This window comes from Dipodomys spectabilis, unplaced genomic scaffold (genome assembly GCF_019054845.1).
Source record: "Dipodomys spectabilis isolate Male_0828 unplaced genomic scaffold, ASM1905484v1 ptg000085l, whole genome shotgun sequence".
NCBI classification, from domain to species: Eukaryota; Metazoa; Chordata; class Mammalia; order Rodentia; family Heteromyidae; genus Dipodomys; species Dipodomys spectabilis.
In genome coordinates, this window is record NW_024870762.1 from 8186827 (window position 1) to 8213327 (window position 26501).

General features: G+C 38.0%; 1 protein-coding gene across 1 annotated transcript; it reads right to left on the reverse strand.

Annotated features, from left to right (window-relative positions):
* Window positions 1-15836: 15836 nt before the first annotated feature.
* Window positions 15837-20152, reverse strand: LOC122111239 (vomeronasal type-1 receptor 3-like). Its single transcript, XM_042683962.1, is given in 3 exon segments — window positions 15837-16745; window positions 16747-16774; window positions 19884-20152. Coding segments are annotated over 3 exon segments (1206 nt in total).
* Window positions 20153-26501: the final 6349 nt, after the last annotated feature.

Below are 26501 nucleotides of genomic sequence, written 5' to 3' on the forward strand. Positions count from 1 at the left end.
TTAGATCCAACAGGTACCTTTTTGAAAACCTCTATTCCCTTTTCTGTGACACTTTTCGTTTTCAATTAAGGCACTTGACAATTCACACTTAAAAATAAAAATTTTCATTGCAATGTTTTTGAGCTCTATACTAGCAAAATCAACCTACTTATTCACGTTGTTATATAATTCAATATCAACATGGCAGACCTAAACCAAAAAGTCCATCACCCAGAATTTTCTGTTTGTCATTCCATTTCATAATATTGTTATCATTCCAACAAAGCCTTGAGCTCAGGCTTAAAATCTCTGCCCTTCTCATGTAGAGACATTTGTGAAATCCTCTTGCATCAACTTCTTTACCATCTCTCAAAGCTAACCATAGTTTAATTTTCATACTACCTCTTATTTTGTTTACCTCTTATCTTGATCAGTGTAAGAATGTTCATGTTTGTATTTGGCCTCAAAGTTTTAAATCTTTGGTACCTATACCTTAATATTTCTGTATTTCTTACTTATAACTATATGTGTGATTGAACTGCTCATAAATATCTTGTAGTTACCCGGTAGTTTCTCAGTGTCAAGTCAAAATGTAGAACCTTCCCAGATACGATGTAGCAAGATATTCAGGAAGATGTCTCTAGTCTGAAAAAAAAACCAGATATCCTAGTTTGTTGTCAGGGCTTGTGTCTTAAGAGAAGAACCCTTGAATGTCCCTTTGGAAGGAGTTTAGGAGATACTGAATTCCCACTGAATGACTTTAGGGCTCTAAGGAAAGCCTGGATTACCTTTGGATTAACTGATGTTTATCAAGGTGGGCTTGGGGAAAATGATTAAGTGTGTGTTATGTACTGTCATGTGATGACTGTACACTGTGAATTGTGAATTCAGAGTGTTAGCTATATGCAGTGATGTAGGTTGAACATCATTGATAAGACAAGGGATCACACATAATGGCATTTTGCAGATGCTATATGGCTTTGGGAGGAGCAATTGTTTCATTTATTTTGCAGCCTGTTTTACTAGGTCCTTTTCTCCAACCTGATTGTTAATCATACTACTTTGATCTTTCTCAATCCAAGCTGATTTTCAGAATTCAGACCTGGACAGAATTTTACTATTTCATATCTAAGAACTCAAATTTCCTTCCTTCCTTCCTTATCATCATCATCATCATCATCATCATACTTATTATCATCATCAAACTAAGGGGCAAAAATAAAATAAATCATGATGCTTGGCCCAATCTATGGGGTTTGCTTATGTTTTTTATACTTGATATGTTTTCTGTTAGCTTTCACTCTTTACTAAATGATACAGGATATTTTTATCCTGTTAAGGTTTCAGATAGTATTAAGTGGATATACCAAGGCTTGCTCTCAGGTTTGGGACCAGATAGTATTATGACTCTGTGAATATTAGTATTAGTATTGCCTTCTAACCCCTGACAAATAGGGTAATTTTCATCTATACTAATGTATGCAGTAGGCATAATGAATATGTTACAAGCATTAATGGCAAACACATCAGTATCCCCTAATAATATTTAGTATATATTTAGTCAGGGATTTGAATCTCTTGAAAATGACTGCAGTCAATACTTAACCAATGTTTGAATGGACTTATCAAATATTTTTCTGTTTGTATTTTTCTTTTTGTCTAGACTGGCCCATTTTTTCCTGCCCTGTCTTCCTATTGCCAGACTCGAAAGCTCTGAGTCATATTTTGAACCCAATTCTGAGAAATCTAATAAGTGACTTCTTTTTCTTTGTGACAGAAGTAAAAAATGTCAGAGAATAGAGAGTGACTGATATATATTGTCTCAGCAAATGTTACTTCAAAAGCATTTTGCAGCCTGTAGCCGGTGGCTCATGCCTGTAATCCTAGTTACTCAGGAGGTTGAGATCTGAGGATTGTGGTTCAAAGCCAGTCTGGGCAGGAAAGTCTGTGAGACTCTTATCTCCAATAAACCAGCAGAAAATCGGAAGTGGTGCTGTGGCTCAAGTGGTAGAGTACTAGCCTTGAGCTGAAGAGCTCAGGGACAACGCCCAGGCCCCGAATTCAGACCCCATGACTGACAAAAACAAACAATAAAAGCATTTTGCATTCAGCAAGATGGATACTACCCCATCCTGCTCTAATACCCAACAGCTGAGGTAGGCACATGCATCCACAAGGTCCAGTGTTCTCACAGAAAATGTAAGATTATTTCTCCTTGCCTCATAATAATAAGATACAATTGAAGTGCTTTAGTTTACAATACTTCATGGACTGGCACTTTCATAGAAGGAATTATCAAAAGAGCAACTATAAAATTCAATCTTACTAGTGTTGAAAAGTCCTTCCATTAAGTAAAAATATAACAAATAAGAATATAATAAGTGAAGTTGACTTATAAGTACGGTGTCATATTGTGTGTTGGGATAGGGAGATTTTTAAGGATGAATACTAAATGAAAACCTTCAAATTCATCCTATGGTGCACTCAGAAAATAGCAACATAATGTAAGAGACAATATTGGTCCATATTTGAAATGTAAAAATGCTTCAAAAATGACCTGTACAAATATTATCAGTGTCAATGATGCTGATAGGGTAAAAATATGAAGGTGAAAGTGGAGGCTGGAAAAAATGGCATTTTTGTCTTGGACTTTTATTTGCCTGTGTTTGTTTCTGAGATAGTTTCTCTGTGTAGCCCAGCTTGACCTCCAATGTGCAATCAGGAGGCTGAGGCTCTTGAGATTACTAATATGTACCACCATGTCTATCCGGAAGACAGAATTTTTGAAAGAACACAAAAATTTCCGTGTCTTACTAATTCCTTTTGAAAAGCAAGGAGGTCACTTCATGCAAAGCTCTGTGAGTTGTCAGGTGAAGAGCCCCAAAAGGTGCCTACACATTTCTACAGAATGATTTCCTAGACTAGTTGCTTCCATCTATCTGTATGGCCTCAAATATTCTGTGTAAAGTTTAAGAGAAGAGGGAAAACCCTAAAGATCTTAGACTCTTTCATCTATCTACTCTCCCTGGCTAAATCAAAGAGAGATCTATGCTTTTGCTAAAAATCTACATAGCATATGCTAACAAAGTAATTGTGTGGTCTACTCACCTTGAGATAGCTGTGGTGCAGAGGAACTCGGGTTATTTCTTCTGGTAAGGGAAGTTTCTCAGGACTTATTTATACCTTTAGGATTTGTAGAGTTCTTCAATACTATCAAGTATCACCAACATTTCAGTTTTAATTGCTGTCATCCTGTCAGGGAGAGGGAAATCCTCTGCAGAACCTCTGTCCCTGGAGCCTTTCCCCTTTCACAATTAGTACATTAGTTTGACTCAGAAGTTATCTTAGGCTTAATTAGGGGTTACATATTTCAATGGGAGAGATGTGAAATGAAAAAGTGAACAACAAACTAGGCATCTGTATCTAGAGATACCCCTTTCTCCTGGACATTTTCACCCTCCAGAGTTCCAAGCTGTGATGGGACCATCTTTCAAGACATAAAATAATCCTCCCCTCCACCTCCTTCTCCCCTCTCTTCTTTGCTCTTCCCATCCCCCTTCCTTTCCTTTCTTTCTTCTTTTCTTCCTTTTTTTTTTTTTTTTGGTGATACTGGGTTTGAATTTATTTATTAGGGAGGTGTAATAGCATTTGAATCAGACCATTTATTACTTTAGTTACTTATTGTTTAGGGATAGATTTTGTCTTTTTTGCCCAGGGCTAGCTTCAGATGCTGATTCATAACTATGTCTCCTGTGTGGCTAAGATTACAGGTATCTACTACCACTCTTAGCCACCATTTCCCTTTCTCTCTCTCTTTTTTTTTTTTCGGTTCGATTGTAGGGCCTGAACTCTGGGCCTGGGCGCTGTCCCTCAGCTCTTCAGCTCAAGGCTAGCGCTCTACCACTTGAGCCACAGCGCCACTTCCGGCTTTTTTCTTTTTGCTTATGTGGTGCTGAGGAATCGAACCCAGGGCCTTCAGGCATGCAAGGCAAGCATTCTACCACTGAGCCACCTTCCCAGCCCCAGACCATTTCCCTTTCTGGGGCAGGAAAACTTTGAAACTAAGTTACCTCGAATACTCTGATCTTCAGGAAAGCCACAGTGACATGAACAAAAGAAACTCATTAATGTCCTAGGGTATGACATAATAATAGTAACTGCAGGACTATGTGGACATGGTTAAAATCAAACCAAAAAGAACAGCCGTTTACTATTGTTTATTAGACAGGAAAACCACCGAAGTATATCCATGACCATTAGGGAAAAAGAAGAGCTGTTTGTCAAAACACAGTGTCAATTCCTCTGCATCAGTTTTTATTTGATTGATTGATTGATTTTTGCCAGTCCTGGGGCTTGGACTCAGGGCCTGGACAATGTCTCTGAGTTTCTTTTGGTCCAGGCTAGCACTCTACCACTTGAGCCACAGAGCCACTTCTGGATTTTCTGTTTATGTGGTACTGAGGAATTGAACCCAGGGTTTCATGCATGCTAGGCAAACACTCTACCACTAAGCCACATCCCCAGCCTCCATATCTGTTAATATTTTGTACCATAAAATCAGGAAAGTGGTGACATATTTTTAAAAGCAACTTGATCAAACACCTAATTACAGAGCTACTCAACTCAAATAAATAATGTGGTTCCAATTTATAAAAAAATTAACAAATTCTTCACCTAAATTTAGAGCCAGAGTGTCTTGTAAATTTCTTTCTTTTTTTTTTTTTGGTCCGGTTGTGGGCCTGGGCGCTGTCCCTCAGCTCTTCAGCTCAAGGCTAGGGCTCTACCACTTGAGCCACAGCGCCACTTCTGGCTTTTTTCTTTTTGCTTATGTGATGCTGAGGAATTGAACCCAGGGCCTCATGCATGCAAAGCAAGCGTTCTACTACTGAGCTACCTTCCCAGCCCATGTCTTGTAAATTTCTAAAAGATGGAGAAACTGATAGTATCAGGCAGTGTAAAAGAACTAATAAACAATGGCCTCAAGTCACATGTTATACCAAATATTAATTTCTCATTAATTTTTGTTAAAATATAAATCTAAGTCATTCACAAGTTTGAAAATATGGCAAAAAAAATCAAAATTCTCTTTCTTGTGACTAATCCAGGCACTTTGAAACATGGCATTACTTGAACCATAAGAATAAGAAAACCCATTTATCTCCCAGCTTTCTAGTAGAAAGACAGTAACGATAGTTGTCATTTTTGCTAATTTGTGATATTTTCACACCATATACACACACATTCATTGCCAATACTGAGGTTTGAACTCAGGACTTCCTGCTTACTAGGAAGGTTCTCTACAACTTGGGTCATGTCTCCAGCCCTTTTTATTATGATTATTTTTGAGATAGGATCTTGCTTTTTGTCTGGGCCAGACTGGATCCTGTCACTTTTGCTTTTCTGCCATAGCTGAGATGACATGAAGGTTTTACTACACTTACCATTTTTGTGTTGAAATGTGGGCCTGAAAAACTTTTCTATTCAGGTTGGTTTATAACCATGATTTTTCTTATTAGCCTCTTTCACTATTGAGACCAGTTGGTGAATGGTACGTGGTCTTGCAAACTTTTATGCCTAGGTTAGCTCTGAACCATAATCCTCTTGATCTCAAGTGGGCAAGATTACAAGTGTGAGCCACTGTGTCTGTATCCATACTGTTGATACTTTTCATGCAATATGGTAAGTTCATGCTTATTAAGGAATTGAGAATAGAAACACAGGAAAAAATGTGTCACTAAATCTTGAGTTTCCACTTCACCGGGTCTCGGCTGATGGCAAGACCTGAACTGCTGTAAGAAGACTGTTGTTAGGTTTTTAAAAAAGAGGTAGCCGAGTAAGAACAGCACCACACACATGGTATTCAGGTAAGGGGTAGGTTTATTTAGTAGACTTGCTGGGACCAGGAAAGGTTGACACTTCTAGCAGCTGGCAAAAGGGAGCATCTGGCCCTGGGTTAGGCTTTATGTAGCATAGGGGTGGGGAAAGGTGTGTCCAGGTAAAGGGAAGTGGGACCAGGTAAGAGGTGGGACCAGGTGGGAGAAAGGTGTGGCCACATCAGATTTAGATGTGACCTCAGCGGATACAGATGTGACCTCCTCCAGGTGTCCCAGTTGCCTAGGTAACGCAGGTACTGGGCAGGGTCTGGCCATCCAGGAATGGCCCTTACATTAGTGAAGACTGATAAACAGCATTCTGAAAGCCTCTATTGTCTAGAACTTTCCCAAATAAAAAGCAGCTATTGTATTTGGCATTCCATTTGAAATAATTATAATATTTGTAGAGGCCAAAAATACGAGAATAATGTGTATAGATTTTTTTCCCCATCACCTCCAAAAATATACAATTCACAAAGATGCTCTCCATAGTAGTGAGTATAGTTTGGAAGATAATTCCATTTGCAAGATTTAAAACCATTTCTACTTGGGGCTGGGAAGATGGCTCAGTGGTAGAGTGCTTGCTTTGCATGCCTGAGGCCCTGGGTTTGATTCCTCAGCACTGCATAAGCAAAAAGAAAAAAAGCCAGAAGTGGTGCTGTGGCTCAAGTGGTAGAGCCTTGAGCTAAAGAGCTGAGGGACAGCGCCCAGGCCCAGAGTTCAGGCCACACGACCGGACCCCCCCCACCAAAAAAAAAACAAACAACAAAACAGTTCTACTTTACTGGCAGAAAGCATGTGGATCGAGCTAAAAGTCTTTTTGAATAAAGAACCAGTAATGATGATATATAACTGTACACAATTTCATATCATGGCGATTCTCTGGAAAGTAAGAAGGAATCATGACATAGACACTGTTACAGCTTTTTGCCCTCTGTGGAGCTTTAGCTTATTCTAGAAAGTCCCAAATGCCAAGCCGGGTGCCAGTGGCTCATGCCTGTAATCCTAGCTACTCAGGAGGCTGAGATCCAAGGATCAAAGCCAGCCAGGGCAGGAATTTCCACAAGACTATTATCTCCAATAAATCACTAGAAAACCAGAAGTGGTGCTGTGTAGAGTGCTCACCTTGAGCTGAAGAGCTGAGGGACAGTGCCCAAGCCCAGAGTTCAAGCCCCATGACCGGCCGAAAAAAAAAAAAGTCCCAAATGCCATTCTTTGTGTGTATATTGGTCTGGGGTTCGAACTCAAGGCTTGGGCACTCTTCCTGAGCCTTTTATACTCAAGGCTAGCACTCTACCATTTGAGTTGCAGCTCCACTTCTGTTTTTTTAGGTAGTTAATTGGAGATAGGAGTGTCATGGGCTTTTTTGCCCTGGCTGGCTTTGAACTTCCATCTCAGCCTCCCAAGTAGCTAGGACTATAGGCATGAGTCAACAGCATTGAGCAACAAGTTTATCTTTTTAAAATTTTATTTATTGTAAAGAAGCTGTACAGAGGCATTACAGTACACGAGTAAGGGAATGAGTACATATAGTTTGTCCAACGTTGTTACCCCTTTCCCCTGCTGTTCTCCCACCTCTCTTACTCCTCCCGCCTGCAAAGTTGTAAAGTTGAATTCCAATATGCCGTCTTGTGAGTATCATTGTTGCAATGTGTCATCCTGTGTCCTTGTTTCAGCATTTTGTTATTCTCCTTGCCCTCCCCAAATTAGACAAATGTATATACAAGATGCAGGATACCAAAATCAAGTACAGTGACAGCAGGGGATATATACCATATGGAGAAGAACACACAAAGGAAACAAAAAAAATCACACAGTACGTTTAAAACAACAATAAGGAAAGACCTGTGTCCATATCTTGGGGTTCATTTCACTTAGCATCATCTTATATGGTCATATGTAATAGCTTTTGAGCTTTTTCTGCTCATCTGATATCCTAGACATATATTAGTTAGTGCAAATGAGGGAAACCATAGGACCTATATTTCTTTGGGTCTTGCTTACTTCACTTAATATGATTTTTTCCATCTTTCCATTTCCTAACAAATAGGATGGTGTCATTCTGATGGAAGCATAGAATTCATAGATATATATGTATATACATATACATATACACATATAGCACATTTTCTTTTTTTATAGATTTTTTATTGTAAAAATAGTGACAGAGGGGTTACAGTTACATGAGTAAGGTAATGAGTACATTTCTTATCGAGCATTGTTACCTCCTTCTTTGTTTTTCTCCTACCACCCCTCCTTCCCTTCCCCCCTTTCCAAATCCTTCCTTCCCCCCACAACACGTTGTGAAGTTTGTTTTTAACACAGTGTCTTACACATCTCATTGTTACAACGTGTCAACCTGTATCCCTACTTAAGCATTTAGTTTTTTCCATTCCCCTCCCCAAATTAGAAAACTTAAATCACATTTTCTTGATCCATTCATCTACTGAGGGGCATCTGTTTTGATTTCATATCTTAGCTATGGTGAGTAATGCTGTGATAAACATAGTTGCAGCGACACGTTTTGAATGGATATTCTTTTTTTTTTATCATTCTTTTTTTTTTAATTTAATTTTATTTTATTTGAGAACATACTGTACAGAGGGGTTACAATTACATGGGCAGAAAAATGCATACATTTCTTTTTTTTTTTTTAAATTTTATTTTATTTTATTTGAGAACATACTGTACAGAGGGGTTACAATTACATGGTCAGGATAATGCATACATTTCTTACCAAGCATTGCAGCCTCCTCCTTTGTTTACCCTTCACCTCCCTTCCCAGCTTCCCCCCTCCCCCCCACCCAATCATACCCCCCTCCCCCCCTCCGACATTGTAAAGCTGGTTTTGACATGACATTTTGTACTTCTCATTGTTGCAACAGGTCCATCTGAATCCTTAAACGACTTGTTTGTCCCCGTCTCCTCCACATGTTATACTGACATCAAATATAGTGAAAGCAGGGGTTACACTGTGGGGGAGGGACATACAAAGCAACAAAGAAATAATATTATAAATGCGTTAGAAACACATGCATGAAAGAAACAAAAACATTAAAATACATATTTGAGGGTTCGTTTTCCTAACATCACATTCTCTGACTTTTTCCGCTTGACTCATACCTATACTAGATATTGCAAATAAAGGAAACCATGGGACCTATGTTTCTTTGGGCCTGGCTTACTTCACTTAATATAATTTTTTCCAAGCCTTTCCATTTCCTAACAAATGGGGCAATGTCATTCTTTCTGATGGAGGCATAGAATTCCATTGTGTATATATACCACATCTTCTTGATCCATTCATCTACTGAGGGGCATCTGGGTTGGTTCCATATCTTAGCTATGGTAAATAATGCTGCAATAAACATAGTTGTGCTGGTAGCTTTAGTGTGGCCTTGTTTGTGATCATTTGGGTAAATGCCCAAAAGTGGGATTGCTGGGTCATTGGGGAGCTCTATGTGGAGTCTTTTGAGGAACCTCCATACTTCTTTCCAAAGTGGTTGAACAAGTTTACATTCCCACCAACAATGAAGTAAGGTTCCTTTCTGTCCACATCCCCTCCAGCATCTGTTGTTGTTAGAGTTCTTGATTTTTGCTGTTCTAACTGGAGTGAGGTGATATCTCAATGTTGTTTTGATTTGCATTTCTTTTATGGCTAGGGATGTTGAACATTTCTTCATGTGTCTATTGGCCATCCTTCTTTCTTCTTCAGAGAAGCTTCTCTTTAAGTCTTTCGCCCACTTACTTATTGGGCAGTTGTTTCTTTGAGGATTTGTTGTTGGGTGGTTTAATTTTTTGAGTTCCAAGTATATTTTAGACATGAGACCCTTGTCCGTTGTATGGCTAGTAAAGATCTTCTCCCAATCCGTGGGCTTTCTATTGATCTTGCTAGCTATGTCATTTGCCCTGCAGAAGCTCTGCAACCTTATACAATCCCATTTGTCCAACCTTTCTTTGATTTGTTGTGTTTCCGGGTCTCTATTCAGAAAATTTCGGCCTGAGCCGAGGAGACTGAATGGATATTCTTTAAAAAAAAATCCCTTCCCTGTTCTCCCCTTCCTCCTCCCATTCTTCCATGTGAAGATACTCAAGAATTCTTTTCAGTTCTAATCAAGGATACCATGCTTCTCTCCTTACTTCAGTGATCACAGGAATTCATTAACCTTCAGAACAGCAAGATAAAACTCTAGTACATTGGGGCATTAGCAAACCCAAGGCAAGTTTATTGGAACTGTCCCCAAATCACACCTCTCAGCACATAATCCAGAAGCTCAAAGTCCTTGGTTTTTTTCCTTTAAAAATCTATACTCCTCACTTGAGAGTAAGAGTATAGTTTTTGAGATAGAAACTCATTGCTGTCTCCATTTTGCCTGGAAAATAGATAAACCTTTATTTCTTTTTCTCAGAAACTCTGTTCTCATTATTTATGAACTGGCATCATAGAATCCAGAGAACTAAATTCAAAATAATTACTGCAAAGCTATATTAATTAAAACAACAAGGTACTACAGTATATAGACCAATGGATAAGAATAGGCCTACAAATAAACCCAAGTGTAAATGGTCAGTTAATTTTATGGGGACCTTAGAGAGACTGCAGGACTATATCTGGGCACAGGAAGGATGAATATATGGTGTGTGTGTGTAGAAAGCTTGACACCAGGGAAAAACTGCTGGTTGTGTGTGTGTGTGTGTGTGTGTGTGTGTGTGTGTGTGTGTGTGTGTTTGCCTTCTTTTATGTTTGAGTAAAAACCCTGGAGTGTTTGACCTTGTACAGTGATCCTAGTGCCTGTGTGTACTTACCGCTTTCTGATACCTGTCACCCACACTTTGCCATGTGTCCTTTGATGTGTAAAGAAAATTGCTTCAAGCTAGCATACAGTCACTGACCCATGAAAAGTAGAGAACAGAGGGGATTCTGTTGAATCTCTGGTTGAACTCATTCTTCACTTTCATGGCAGTACAAATATATAATCATATATATGTATGCAAATATTGCTGCATAAGTAATTTTTTCTGCCATCATAATGTCTGCTGGATGGAAACAGATGATTTTCCACAAGAAGTCCAGGAATTCCTTTTTTCTTTGGTTTAATCCCTTTTGTTGCTATTTTTGACTTCCTCTAACCCTTTGTCTTGTATATAAGTTTATCTGATTTGGGGAGGAGACGGGAAGCACAGAAATGGTGGGATATAGGGTGAACCAATTCAGCAGTAAGACTCACTAGACACCATGTTGGAAATGAACTATACAATTTGTGGGGGAGGGAAGTTAGGAGGGGAAAAACTGGGAGAAAGTAAGGGAGGAGGTGACAGTGTCCAAATGGAAATGTACTCATTACCTGACTGTAACCCCTCTGTTCATCATCTTTACAATAAAATTTTAAAAGATTAACCAAAAAAAGGTCAGGAATACACAATGGGGAAAGGACAGTTTCTTCAATAAATGGTGTTAAGAAAACTTGGCATTGACATACAAAAAAAAATGAAGTCAAACATCTACCTCACACCTCCTCACACATAAATGGACACCTACTTCATACATAAATCAACTCAAAATATTGATTATTATTAAATGCTCATTACATGTTAAATATTGAAACATGAGATCTGAAATCTAAAACTAATAGAAGAATGAAAACAGAATAGCTCCTCAAAATCAGCCTTGGCAATGATAAATTTAAAGAAGACAGTAAAAGCTTAGGCATTAAAGCACACATAGTGTTGCATCTAATTCTCCCCAGAAAGAGAGCCAATTCATAATGTGAAACAACATGGGAGAAACATATTTCCAAACTATAAACTCATAATTATTAATACTATATATACAACTATTTAGCAAAATAAATCTCATTAAAAAAATGGGCAAAGAACCTAAAGACATTTCACAAAGAAGACCTACAAATGGCCAAGCAGTATAGAGTTTTAAAAAATTCAGTACAACTACTTGAAGATAATAAAACAATTTACTTTTTTAGGTCAGTTGTGGGCTTGAATTCAGGGCCAAGGCACTGTCCCTGAACCTTTTTGCTCAAGGCTAGCATACTACCACTTGGAGGTACAGCTACACTTTTGTTTTTTCTGTTTGTTAATTGGAGATAAGAGTCTTACATGGTTTATATCTGTAATCCTAGCTACTCAGGAGGCTGAGATCTGAGGATTGTGGTTCAAAGCCAGACGGGGCAAGAAAGTCCATGAGGCTCTTAGCTCCAATAAACCAGCAGAAAACCGGAAGTAGTGTTGTGGCTCAAGTGGTAGAGTGTTTGCCTTGAGCTGAAGAGCTGAGGGACAGTGCCCAGGCACAGAGTTCAAGCCCCATGACCAACCCCCAGAAAAAAAAAAAGAAAAAAAAAGAGTCTCACAGACTTTCTTTCCTGGGCAGGCTTCCAACAGTGACCCTCAGATCTAAGCCTCCTGAGTAGCTAGGATTACAGGCATGAGCCACAGCTCCTGGCTATAATAAAACAATTTTAAAAATGAGTATTTCTAATAATGTTAGCATTACTAATGATCACAGAAATGCAAATCAGAACCACAGAAGGTTTTACTTCATATTTGTGCCTGTGATAAAATGATTTAAAAAATGGTTTGGTGAGGGTATAGAGAAAAAGAAACCCTTGTACCTTGTTGAGGGAATGTAAGTTAGTACAGCTTTTATGGGGGAAACATACTAGGAATTCATACAAAATTAAAGGTAGAGCTATACAATCTAGAGTACACAACTAAATAAAAGAAAGTCAGGACCTTTGAAATATTAATACCAAGTCCAAGATTGAGAAACAATTCAAGTGTCAACTGATGAAAGACTAAGCAGTTATGCAATTAATATTATTCATCCTTAGACACAAAGAGCTCTGACATTTGCAACAGCATGTATGATGCTGGATATCATAATGCTAACATAAATGGACCATTTGTAAAAGGAAAATACTTCATGATCTTCCCTATATAGAATAGAACTTTGGTTAGCAGGAGTTGGGGAAATTATAGTGAGATGTTGGTCAAAGGATACAAAGTTGTAATTAAATACAATGAGTATTCTAGAGATAGAATCTGCAGTGTTATGACAACAGTTAATACTGTATTGCATATTGGAAATTCATTAAGAATAGATTCAGATGCTGTTAGCACATGTATCAAATAATAACTGTGTGAAGACAAGAGTGTATTAATTTAGCTTGAGTAGAGAACTCACTTTATAGTACATTTATGTATCAAAACACAATTTAATTATATATAAAGTTAAGGCTAATTATATTTCGGGTTAATTTATTGATTTATTGCTGTACCAGGCTTGAACTGAGGATTGTAAGCTCTCAGTGACTTTTTTTTTCTCATAGCTGGCACTTTACCATTTGAGTAAGTCTTCCAATTCAGCTTTTTTGCTGGTTAGTTGGAAATAATCTCACAGATTTTTTTTTCCTAGGGCTGATTTCAGTCTGCAACCTTAAAAATCTTCACATTGTGGGGCTGGGAAGGTGGCTCAGTAGTAGAGCGCTTGCCTTGCATGCATGAGGCCCTGGGTTCCATTCCTCAGCACCACATAAGCAAAAAGAAAAAAGCCGGAAGTGGCTCTGTGGTTCAAGTGGTAGAGTGCTAGCCTTGAGCTGAAGAGCTGAGGGACAGTGCCCAGGCCCAGAGTTCAGGCTCCACGACCGGACCACCCTCCCCCACAAAAAAATCTTCGCATTGTAAAGTGCTAGGATGTATAGGCATGAGTCACCATTGCCCAGATCTGCTTTTAATTTTTTAATTGCAAGACAAACAAATAAAAAGCAACAAGGAACATAAACAGTGCTGAATAGAAAGGTCAGCTAATTTTGCTTAATCTCTTATTCTCATATTGCATGAGAATAAGTTTCTTACAGACACATTTAGATTTTCAGAGAGCAATGCTGCGCCCATTGCTGTTCCTCTAGAAAGTTTCCAAACTCAGAAGCTCAGGAGATGACTTATGGGAACAAATAGAGTTCTGGCTTCCATTCCATCAACTGCTTTCTACACCACCAAGTCTCAGAAAATACAGAGAGGGCCCACTCCCTCTTTGCTTATAGAAACCCTTTTTCTGCTTAAACTCATTTGTTAGGGGAGATCTGCAGCCAGCAGAAGGACATAGCTTTAATCAAACACAGCTGAAAAGATTTTGTGCTCCTTCTAGATGAACCTGAGATGTAATGGACTGTGGTCTCCCCAGAGCATTGATGAGCTGAGATTCTTTCTGGGGATTGGAGAGGCAGTGGGAGTTTCTTCCACTTTCTCTAATCTCCTTGGAAATGTCCACACTCCTGCCTTCAGGACTGGTGGTCACATGGACTGTGAATCCAGCCCACATTTGCATCCAAGAGAGGAGAGAATACTCAGGCTTTTGACTGGAGCAAAGACTTAGAGTGTTCCTGTGCAGGCCATGTCATGAGTGACTTGAAGTGGAAACTGTGTTCTCCAAAGGTGCAGTCTCTTGGCCTGTGAAATTTACAGTAGAGCTGTAAGTGCCAGAGATGCCCCAGCTATACATTGGAGCCCCATCTGGAGCATTGTTTTCAAAACCAAGATAGCATCCTTTGTAAAAGAATAGTTTCTCCCTGTATGCATTCCTAGGTATTTTCTGACCATTATGGTCTTGGATGTGTTTCTAATCAGCATACAGTGTTTCTCATGATCAATTTCTTTAATGCTTTTGAAGCCAAACATCATCGGACTATATGTACAGGTCTAAGGGAGACACTTTGAAATGGACAAAGAAACAAAGATGACACATTTCAGGCATGTGGATTTTTTCTTTTCCCTCATGAAAATAAATGTTTCTGAACCATGTAAATTCTCATAGTTCTTACTTAGAAGGTGACTGAGCTCATTCTTTGCTTCCCCCACTTCCGTTCCTCCACTCCCATGGAGATGATGATAACTACAAATTAGGCATAAATCCCATGGTAAAGTATCCATCTGTATCTTGTGATTAACTTGGATTTAGAATGTACAGCAGGAATAGATTCTTAGCTTTATATAAAGGACTTTACTCCTGATAAGTGTCAAACACTTGCTAGCAGAATCCCTTGTGTTGCAGTGTTTTTTTCTTGTCGGTAATGGGGTTTAAACTCAGGGTCTGGAAGCCATTCCTGAGCTCTTTTGCTCAAGGCTACCACTTTGAACCACAGTGCCACTTCCAATTTTCTGGTGGTTAATTGGAGGTAAGAGTCTCACAGGCTTTTTGCCTGGGGTTGGCTTTGAATCTCACGTCTTAGATCTCAGCCTCCACAGTCACTAGAATTACAGGCATGACCCACCAGCTCCCAGCTGCTGCTTCTTCCTTTTATTTTTATTTTTTTCCTACTGATCATCTCTCTTTGGTCCTATAAACCAACTCAGATAAAGGATAGTTTCTAACATTTTTCTTCCTCATTTTTCTTTTATGGTCATTGTTGTTTAGGGAGCTCCTGGTACATACTTAGAAGGTAGTAAATAACTTGCCTGAGATTATGAGCACTGAAGCTTATTTGATGGCACAGTAATGCAAGAATCGGGGAAGTGGCATGGTGGCTCAAGCAATAGTGTTTGCCTAGAGGTGAAGAGTGCAGAGACAGCTCCCAGGTCCAGAGTTCAAACCCCATCACTGACCAAAAAAAAAGAAAAATAAGAAAGAATGAAAAAAAGATACAGTTTGATGAATAGTGAGGGTTTAGGGAAAAATAAACTACTTATTTGAGGGAGCAGAAATATTTTCTTTCATTTAGTCAAGGAATGGGAATTTAGGCAAGGGATGGGAATTGGTAGTGGGTAAGGATCTGTTCTGCCGGTATCCTGGACTCTGAATCTATGTCAGATTTTTCTAGAACTAGATTTCTTAAAAATAAAAAGAAATCCATGAAAATAAAGTCTTGATTAATTTAATGATTCGCTGTAGTAGAATGTGAGGACAAGCAATTCTTAATGCATTACACCTTTGGCTCATAGAAGAATCGATGTACAAAATAACTTTTGCACTTTTCAGTGAACATTCCAGTATTTAGTGACATGTACATCCCTGATGATCAGGATAAAGGGGCTGAGACAAGCATACCCAAAGACTAGAAATACATTGATCTTTATTATTGTACAGTCATGTTTCATGACAGAACTTAGGTAGATGGAGGAGATTAAATTTGTCCAATTAAAACAAAGAAAACAGACCATGAGAATGAGAGTACTTAGAACCACTCTGATTTCTGGGCTGGAATTGTTTTCACATTTGGAGCTATGAAGGTAGAGGACTCGCTTGTAATGTTTATACAGATAGAAAACCATGTACCCACTGCTCCAGCCCATGAGACTCTGAAAGATCACATCCCGGAGAGCCATGAGGGAGAGGCAAAGCCACCTAAACACATGGCTAGATTGATGCATATGACAATACCCAACATAGACTTCAGTTCTGGAGCTGTTCATGCTATTGAATGCTGTCATGAAGTAGAGCAAATAGGAGCTTATCAGAGCATTCAAGACCCAAAAGAAGAGGAGATAGGGAAGAACTTGCCATGCAGTCCGTGGTTTGAGCTTTCTCCACTGGGTGGTTCTGGGACTGATGGTAATGACCTGGACCATGGTGAGGAGACAGGTGGTGCAGACGGAAAGGCCTCGAGCTAGTTTTTCCATATAAAGTACAGTTTTGCAACCAACATCACTTAGGAAGTTTATAAAACAAAGATCTGTAGTTAATATACTTTTGATCCCTATGTTACAAATAATTAGTGTATTTGAGAAAACCAAGTGAATGAGGATAATGTATATGGGTTTTTGTTTCTCAAGACCCATATTTAAAGTATATACATATTTCACAAGTACAAGGATGTTTCCTAAAATTCCAGGACCAGTAAACACATAGAGGGTTATCCTTTGGATGAGGTTACTCCAAATCATCGGATTTCATGCACAGGACCAGGAAAAGCCTTTTGAGAAGCACAAACATGTAAAAATGACATATTTCTGGTCTATTGATTTTCCCTGTTTACATAGTAAAAGCAATGGTTCATGAATTATGTAAATTTACAAGTTTATTTCCTGCAAGGTACCTAATCTTTCTTTCCTCATTTCCTTCTTCCATTCCTTCCTCCTTTCTTCTCTCCTTTATTCCCTCATCTCTTTCCTTTCTTCCTTTCTTCCTTTCCTTCCTTCTTCTTCCCTCTTCTCCCCACCTCTTCCCCCTTCTCTCTGTCCTTAGTCTTGAACTCAGGGCCTAGGTGATGTCTTTGAGCTTTTTACCTCTTGGCTGCCACTCAACCACTTGAAACACAGCTCCACTTCTACTTCCATCTTTTTTTTTTTTTTTTTAGTGGTTAATTGGAGATAAGCTTCTCATGGACTTTCCTACCTAGGTTGTCTTGGAACAGTGATCCTCAGACCTCAACTTCCTCTGTAGCTAGGAATATAGGCATGAGTTACCAGTGGCCAGCACTTTCTTCCTTTCTTGATTCCTGTGACTTGGAGATCATGATGACTACAATTTAGACACAAACTCCATGTTTCATACATTCCCCTGATTTTTCCTTCTTTGTACTCCTTTGTGAATTCACATTTTCTGCGATCTTTTTTTTCTTCAATGAAAAGTAAACAAAATCAAGAAATATTATGCAATTTCCAATCTGTACTCCTTAGCAATACTAGCTTAAATGCTTCCTTCTCTTTCACTTGTTATACCCAGAAAATATCATTATGGTTGTTTTTCCTGTCAGTTTTGGGGCTTGAATTCAGGTCCTAGACACTGTACCTGAGCTTCTGTTGCTCAAGGCCAGCATTCTACCATTTGAGCCACAGCATTACTTCTAGCTTTTTCTGTGTATGTGGTACTGAGGAATCAAACCCAGTACATGCTAGGCAACCACTCTACCCTTAAGCCACATTCCCAACCAGAACAATGTTCGTTTGTTTGTGTTTTGATACTTGTCCTTCCCCAGATTATCTGTATGATCCTGTGTTGCTAGCAGGAACCTGAGGCAATATGATGGGATACCAGGCTGAAGAAAATTAGAAAACACTGTAGACATAGACAGAAAAAAGGGGGCTGGGAAGGTGGCTCAGTGGTATAGTGCTTGCCTTGCATGCATGAGGCCCTGGGTTCGATTCCTCAGCACCACATAATCAAAAAAAAAACAAACCTGGAAGTGGCACTGTGGCTCAAGTGGTAGAGTGCTAGCCTTGAGCTGAAGAGCTGAGGGACAGCGCCCAGGCCCAGAGTTCAGGCCCCATGATTGGACCGCCCCCCCACACCCCCCCAAAAAAGGGAGAGACCAGAGGATTCAAGGCTGTACTTGGGCCCAAAGTTCCCACAAGCAAGCATATGTGTTTACACAAGAAAGGTTACCATCGATACATGCAAAAAGTAAAGTATCTATATTAATATTACAATTGGAGCTAAAACAGTTTGTGAGAGACACTGGTTCCCTTATTTTTTTGAGACAGGAGAGTGTAGGCCACGGGAAGTCCAGATACATTTAGCCCAAGGTTTAATTGTGGGTAGGGATGGGAGGGGTGATGACAGTCCAGTCTCTAACTCCCTCCAAAGATGCCTGTTTTAACCCTTCCATAGGCAGTTCTCAGGGTTCTGAGTGCTATCAAGGTGGCTTGACTATACCAAATTGCTCCAACCTCTTAAGCCTTTTTCAGGTTTCATAGTTCAGCTTCAGAGTTCCCTTTTATTTATTTGGAAAAATCATTACTTTTAGTTTTGTTAGAGTTAACACACATTGAATGTTAGAGAGAAACACTGAAAGACACCAAGGGGCCAACAAAATATCCCCAAGATTGTGGTTACTGGTCCCCCCAAAAAGCCAAAATCAAGATAGCCATCCATCTTGAAAGTTTCCAGTTATCACTATTTATTTTATCTTGTTTAATTTTGTTTGTGCTGTTCCAACTGGTTTTGAATTTTTTGAGAATTGTCACTTGTATTAAAACAACATAATCCTGAAAACAGTTTGCATCCTAAATGATTTTTATCAACAAATAATCTATGGCAGTTCGATTTTGTAAAATTTTCATTTTTAATTTTTTCTTTCTTGATTTATTTTTTCAGCATTATAGCTACAATATTTGTTATTTTGTGAAAAAGACAAGCTAGCTGATTCTTTGTTTTGGGGGTACACCTACTACAAGTATGGGGACAGGTAGAATAAAAGCTGTTGCTACAGCTGTATAAGCGGTATCTAGCAATACGAGATGGTCATCACAACTTGGAGGGAGCTCACATTTAGTTTTTTGGATACTTTTCTAACAGAGTGCTTGAATAATCTTTTTTTTAAAAGCATGATATATATTTGGTTTTATAAAAGAAAGACCAGAGAGCACCAAGTATTTTTCTTTAGACAAAGTGAGTTTTGATACAGAATAGTTGCTAAGATTATCTATACAACTAAAGCATAAACATTTATATTGGACTATAAAGTCAAGATTTATAATTAATTTATTTTTTTAAGATTTTATCTCCATGTTCAGTAGTTTTATCCTTAGTTACATTTTTGTATCCTCTACTGCTAACAAGTTTAATTAAATTTTGTGATAGGATATTTTGTACAGAGGAATTTTCGTAATACAAAAGGAAGTTTCACTTATGATATTAACTGCCAATTGAAGCCAAATATTTGGAGTACCAGTAAATTTTGATTTAGGAACCAAATATACAGTAATATGCATTTTTGTAAGAATACTGTCTTGCATATAACACTTTTGTAATTTGGAGCAATAATATTTTCCTTTATCGTTGAGGGAGGCCATAGGCTTGACTACATCTAATTGGATATTATCTCTTTTAGATTGATTAGTTGTATTTGTCCCTTAGATTTGTTTTGGCCAAATATTTTAACTCCATCTTTAAACCAATGAATAGTTCCCACTTTTGAATTATTGCACATCACAGAACAATTTAAGTACAATATACCTAACACAGGAACCCCCCAAACAGAGGCTTGCACCATGCATGAGGCACTAGCAGTATGAATAAGTGCCATCATTATTACAAACAAAGATACTGCATTAATTTTCTGTCCATTGTCTTTTAAACACCTGCTAACTTTTTGGGAAAGCTTTTTTATCTGTCTGCAGGTGGGAATGGTCGCCATTTTGGTTGGTGCTGTTTTACTGGTGTGTTTAGTCAGCTTCATCCTCTTGAAGGACTCCTCCAAAGGTTTTTGTGTGTCAGATGATTTTGTTTTTATTTTTGGGTTTTGGTTTTTGGGTTGGCAGCTAAACATCTGTTGAGCCTGTGGAGACACAAGCATAACCATGGCCCCATACTTTAACAGTTCCGAGTTTCCAGTTACTGTCAGTATCATCCTTCCACCATATAGGTTGACATGAAATTTTTAATTTTTTAAATATCCTTTTAATGTTTATTTACTACTGACGTATTGGATAGAAAAATCAAATTTTTAAAATTTCCAGTATATGTCATTTTTATTTGCTCTTTGAAGGTCTAGTGACCTATATACCTTTTACCTCTTCGTGTTTAATTAACTGATATTTGAGCATATGGTTGTAACCTATCACTACAGCTTGACCTTTGAGAATTGTATAGTATTTCTGTAAGTTTATACTTTAGCACTAGTAGAAGCAGGCGTTTTAATAGCACAGGGAACACTCATCACAGTAAAAAAGAAAGAAGATGAGTGATTACATGCTTAGAAGTTTTTCTGGTTAAAGATGTGGTTATATATTGAAAATTTGTAATGAGATTAAGAGAAACATCTCCTTTTGAACAGTTGGATGACAGTAAATAGTTCATTTTGCTGAGTAGACTGATAAAGGGAGTAATTCTTTTTATTTTTGCATCTGAACAAGTTATTTTTTCTTTTTTGTTTTTGTCTGAAATAGGATAATTAAAAAATACATCTTGTATATTTTAGAAATGAGAACACCTTACCTTTTGGATAGTGACATCTTAGATGTCCTAGGTATTTAGAAAGAAGTATTTGCCATAATATTTTTTTGGTAACTATTATTAATCTCTTTGTCTGAAATAAGAATAGTAATGCATAGGGAGAAAGTCTTTTAACTTCCCCTCCCCCCAAAGTCCTGAAGATGAAAACTTTTTCTGCAGCTCTGTAAAAGGTTTAACATATTTTTTTTCAGGCAAAGTCAACAATATGTCATCTATATGATGAGTAATATTTGTGTTTGGAAAAGAGTCCCACACAAGATTGTAAAACAGATTCTATATAATACTGTTCTATTATAGGGTTACCAAACATTTTTTGAGGCAGCACTTTTCATTGATAGAGTTTTATAGGGTTTTAAAATTTATACATGGAAAAGTAAAGGTGAAATTTTCTTATCTTGTTTTGTTAAAGGAGTAGTGAAATAGAATCTTTTAAATCAGTTACTATGAATTTTTAATCTTTAGGTAGCAGAACACCAAGTAATTACTTTCTATTATTTTAGCTTCTTTGACATAGATTCATTTCTTATATGGTTGCTGGCTAGAACAGTACAGATAATAGTAAAAAAGCAAGTAATTTCAGGAAATATCAACACTAGAAAATATCACCATATAAAACAGAAACGCTTTAGTTTTCATACCATGAGGATAGTTTATATGCATTAAAATATTAGATCAGCTTGAATATGTTCACACACACATACATGTATATGTAATTCTGAACAAAAGCTTTAAGGTGCACTTAGGTTTTAAAATTGAAGACCATCCCTAGGTTTATCAGCATTCCAGTGGCATTTTTGCCCATTATATACTAAAATCATATGATTATTGTGAGAAAAGCAAACACTAACCAACACAGAGCACAAGACAAAACACAAAGCACAAAATTTTCACCAGATAAATAGAATTTAAAAACCAAACTCTTAATGGGATAACTTCTCCCTGTTTATAGGCCTTTTCATTTCAGAAGACCAGATTATTTCCCTCCATTGCTACATCTGCAGCAATTTTTGTGGTGGAAATCTTCTCCCCTTTGTTACCCTGGTAGACCTGAACTGTGTTCTAGCGTGCATTTTCCAGATCATGAACTCTTTTTTAAATTTTAATATATATTTTTTACTGTAAAGGTACTGTACAGAGGGGTTCCGGTTACAGGAGTAAGGTGATGAGTAAATTTCCCCTCCAGCATTGTTACCCCCTCCTTTGATTTTCCCCCAACCACCTCTTCCCTCATCACCTCCCCTTTGGTTCGGAATTGCTCCTGCTCATGTTGGGCAACACATGTTGCTAACCCCAACCTGAGGCATAGCAATGGGATACGGGGAGGAAGAAAATTAGGAAACTCTGTAGACATAGACAGATGGAAAAAGTGGGGAGACCAGGGGTTCCGAGGCTCTGCTGCAGAGAGAGAGCATGAGTTTACAGGGCCTGAGTCTACACATGCTAGCATATTTATTTGAGTTTACACAAGTTAGAGTGCCATGGATACATGCAAAAAGTGAAGCATCTATAGTAATATTACTATCAGAGCTAAAACAGAGTTTGTGAGAGACACTGGATCCCTTATTATTTTGGGACAGGAGTCTTCAGGGAAAGTCCAGACATGGTGTCCATCCACATGTTTAACCCAATGGTTAAGTTGTCAAGGTGTCTGGCAGAGCTGCCAGCACAAGGAAAAGGTGTGTGTGTGTGTGTGTGTGTGTGTTGGTGGTGGCAATTCAATCCAGTTTCTAACCCTCTCCAGAGCTGTCTGTTATAACCCTTCATGGCCAGCTCTCAGCTTTCTGAGTGCTGTCAAGGTGGCTTTCCAACTGCTGGAACCTTTTCAAATTTGCACAGCTTAGTTTCAGAGTTCCCTACAATGCTGTACACATTCATCCTTCAAGTGAGGAAAAAATCTGTTACCTGCCATCATCCTCCCCTATACAGTGAGAACACCTTGGAAATGTTGCTTTTGAGTGTAGTTACATATGTTTCCTAACATGCTTGAAAAATAGCATACAAATAAATGATAAATTGAAGCATATGATTCAATAACTTGACTGTAAACTAAGCCCATCAATGAATCAGCTAAACAATTCGTGATGGTATTTGGGTTGGTTTATATTTCATTACAAATGTTAAAACTGAATGGTCTGGAGAAGTCAATGCACTTTGATTTCAATTTCAGTGTCTCCTCATATGTAGAGATGAGGTGAACACACAGGTTTCTACAGATACAGGGAATGACATGACTATCCTTACAAAAAGGTATAAATCATAGTTAATTCTTACCATACTTCTATATTGCTGTGGCTGTGATTGTCCTTAAACAATGTATATCTTGGTTCTCTGACCTATCAATAATACACTTTAGAATAAGGAAGAGTATCTGTTCTCTTGCTGAGAATCACACATGGGTTGGAAAAGCCATATACCTATATCTGCTCTTAAAACTGTTTCAAATTAAAAAAACTGTTTCAGATAGACATTGATGTGTATATTTTAATGGCATTTTATAAGCTTCTTATCTCCTTCTACCTTAAGACTTCTTGTAGAGAGAAAAACAGAGGTTACTAGATAGCAGATAGGAATTAATGGGTCTTCCTCTACCTGGGTTCTATACCTTTCCTATTCTACAATTGGTCAAATATCTCAGACCCTTCTCTCTCACCACCTGCCCCTGACCAGCTCTGCCTCCACAGCTTCCCCAAAGTAACTCAATCTTCAGTACTGGATCACTTACCTACATAGATGTTGCAGCTGACTCAACTTGGAAATTGTGATCACGCGGTAAGGGTCAGGATGTATTTATCCTTCCTTAGACTCAGTGTTCATAACCAATTCCATTGCTGTCAAGATGTCACTGTCATGAGTTTTATCTTCACCAGGGGAAAAGTGCTCCTTCTGTACCTCTCCATCCCTGAGGTACAATTCTGCTGTCTTCTTGCTACAGTGTAATTTGCTGAAGCTAGAAACTTCTGGGTAAATTATAGTGAATGTGTAATAATGAGTCATGGTAATGATGAAGAGTTCCCTAAAGGGTCCAAGTTTCTTAAACTTGATTTGACTCTTTTCCATATCCTCCATTCATCACCAAAACCAGGAAGTAATGTTAAAGAAACGTCTGAGAATCCACAGAGGTCACTTTCTGAGGAGACCATTTAAGTATTCCAAGTTTCCTCTAAGTTTACATGTGCCAATTTAATGTCATTTAACATTTCCTTGGTTTATGATTTTAGTTGTTGAATTCTTGTCTTGGATCTATTTTGATTTACTCTTTTTGTATGTGGTAGTACTGAGGCTTGAACTTAGGACTTCATACTCTTGCTTGGGAAAGTCTTGTCTGGTGCTTTAGTACATGAGCCACACCATGATTTTATCTGTTAAATTGAGACTAAGCAACCTCCAGAGCATTTGTTTTTCTACAGATTTTTCCATTGAGAGTTGCTCAAGTAATTTAGTTTTCTCTGTTTCCAAGTATTGCTGATGACTGGGCTAAACAACAGCACAGTTCAGAAGTCTCTATAATTTTTATGCAACAATTGTGATTTAGATTACAGTTGTGAATACCATTAAAAAATTAGTGGCCGGGCGCCGGTGGCTCTCGCCTGTAATCCTAGCTACTCAGGAGGCTGAGATCTGAGGATCATGGTTCAAAACCAGCCTGGGCAGTAAAGTCCATAAAACTCTTAACTCCAATAAAAATCATCAGAAAACCAGAAGTGGCCCTGTAGTTCATGTGGTAGAGTGCTAGCCTTGACCTTGAGCTAAAGAGCTGAGGAACAGCTCTCAGGCCGAGTTCAAGCCCCATGACTGACCAAAAAAAAAAAAAAAAAAAAAAAAAAAAAAAATTAATGAAGTAAGAATTTAGGAAAGAAATAATGGTGTGATTTCTGCAGATGTATTGGAGGGTGGAGGTGTGGGTCTAGGGGCTTTCTGTTACCTGGGTTCTTAAGATCCTCTGACTACTCATTGGGCTCAAACTTTGTTTCCAGGTCTCAGCAGGACTGAGTGTACGTTTTATCTTTTTCAAACTTAGGATCCCAGAATATGGTTTTGGAAATTTTCTAAGTTTATTCCATGGGAAACATATATTCAACAGTACAAAAAGAGGACCATTTATCCATCACTCAACTTTGATCATTGACCAGTTGAAAATCCCATTCAACTATCCTTTCCTGCTTCTCCATAGCAGTCCAGATTATTTTAAAGGAAGTCAGTATGTCATTTTGTACCAGTATTAAAAATAATCTAAGACTCTCTGCTAATCAAAACACTAAAATTAACAACAACTATACATATACCATTGTGCTTCAATAACAATTCTTTAATCACACTTAATATCCAGCAGGTCTTCAGTAGAAGTTGTTTAATTCTCCTGGATAATCTCCTTACTATTATTTGCTTATATATAATTTATTTGATAGAATGCCCCAATAAAATTCAACAGTATGTTCTTTTTAAACATTTGGTCTCTTACCATCTGTACAATTCGTTCTCCTTTAAAAATATCATGCTAATGTCAATTGTGGTGTCACATGCTTGTGATCCGTGCTACTAAGAAGGGATGTGAACAACAGGAGGACCACAATGTGAGGCTACTCTAGAGAATAAGTTAATGAGCCTCAATCTTCACAAGTTGGTCATGGTGGTTCATACTTGAAAACCAGCTATGTGGCAAGCATATTTAGGAGGATCATAGTATGAGACAGGCACTAAAAAAGGATTTAGTGGCCTGGTTCAAGTGGTAGTAAGTATGGGACTAGTAAGGATAGGGCTCTACCTTCAAATACACATGCATACACACACACACACACACACACACACACACACGGAGTCAACAACTTAATATCTGAGGAAATCAGGGTAATTTTTACAATTGATTTTGTACATGTAAATTTGACCCATTTCATGCTGTCATGAAACATGCTATTAACTCTCATATCCTGTAATTACATTAGTTTTATAGGTTTGATGGGATTATATATGAAGATTTGGTTTCCTATTTCTCAATTTTTCAATACAGGAATATGAAAAAAGTAAAAAACAATTGGAAAAGTCTTTAGATGGCTCGTATTTTTATTTAGCAATAGTTATGGGTATATATTTCCATATGGTAGACAGTACATAGAAAGCTGGGGATGTATCCTAGTGGTAGATTGATTGTCCATGTAGGAATAAGGCCCTAGATTCAATCCTTATCATTTCAAAGAAAACAAGGATATCGCTACATCACATGTAAAGAAATGTAATGCTGGACCAAACTGATGATATGGGAATATTACATAAAGATTATGAATGAACAATTAAGGACATTGGAATTGCTTCCAGTGTTGCTCATTGTTTGACCTAAATCGGTTTCATTAAATGCAGTTGAAATATCAAGACTTCCTTAGTATATGCATGCTAGAAGAAATTACCCATATCTCTAGGGAGATTGGAAATTTATAGATGATATTTTTTATTTAAAATTTTCTGGATCATTTTAGAATAGTCCAAACAACCTGGATTTCTGTGAAAACAACTTCATGGGGATAGATTGCAGAGGTCTCCTAGGACAGCTCTGTGATCCACACTACCTAGTGAACTGGAATCTGTGAATATGATGTGTTGATCTGCTTCTAAAGTAACAGGAACAGTTGTAGCACTTAGTCACCATAGCAATGGCGGGTGTGGCTATGTCAATGGATCATAATCAGAATACTTTGAGTCACAGAGATCTTTGGCAGTGACTGGTTGATTATTTTTTGTGGTATCTTTCAAAG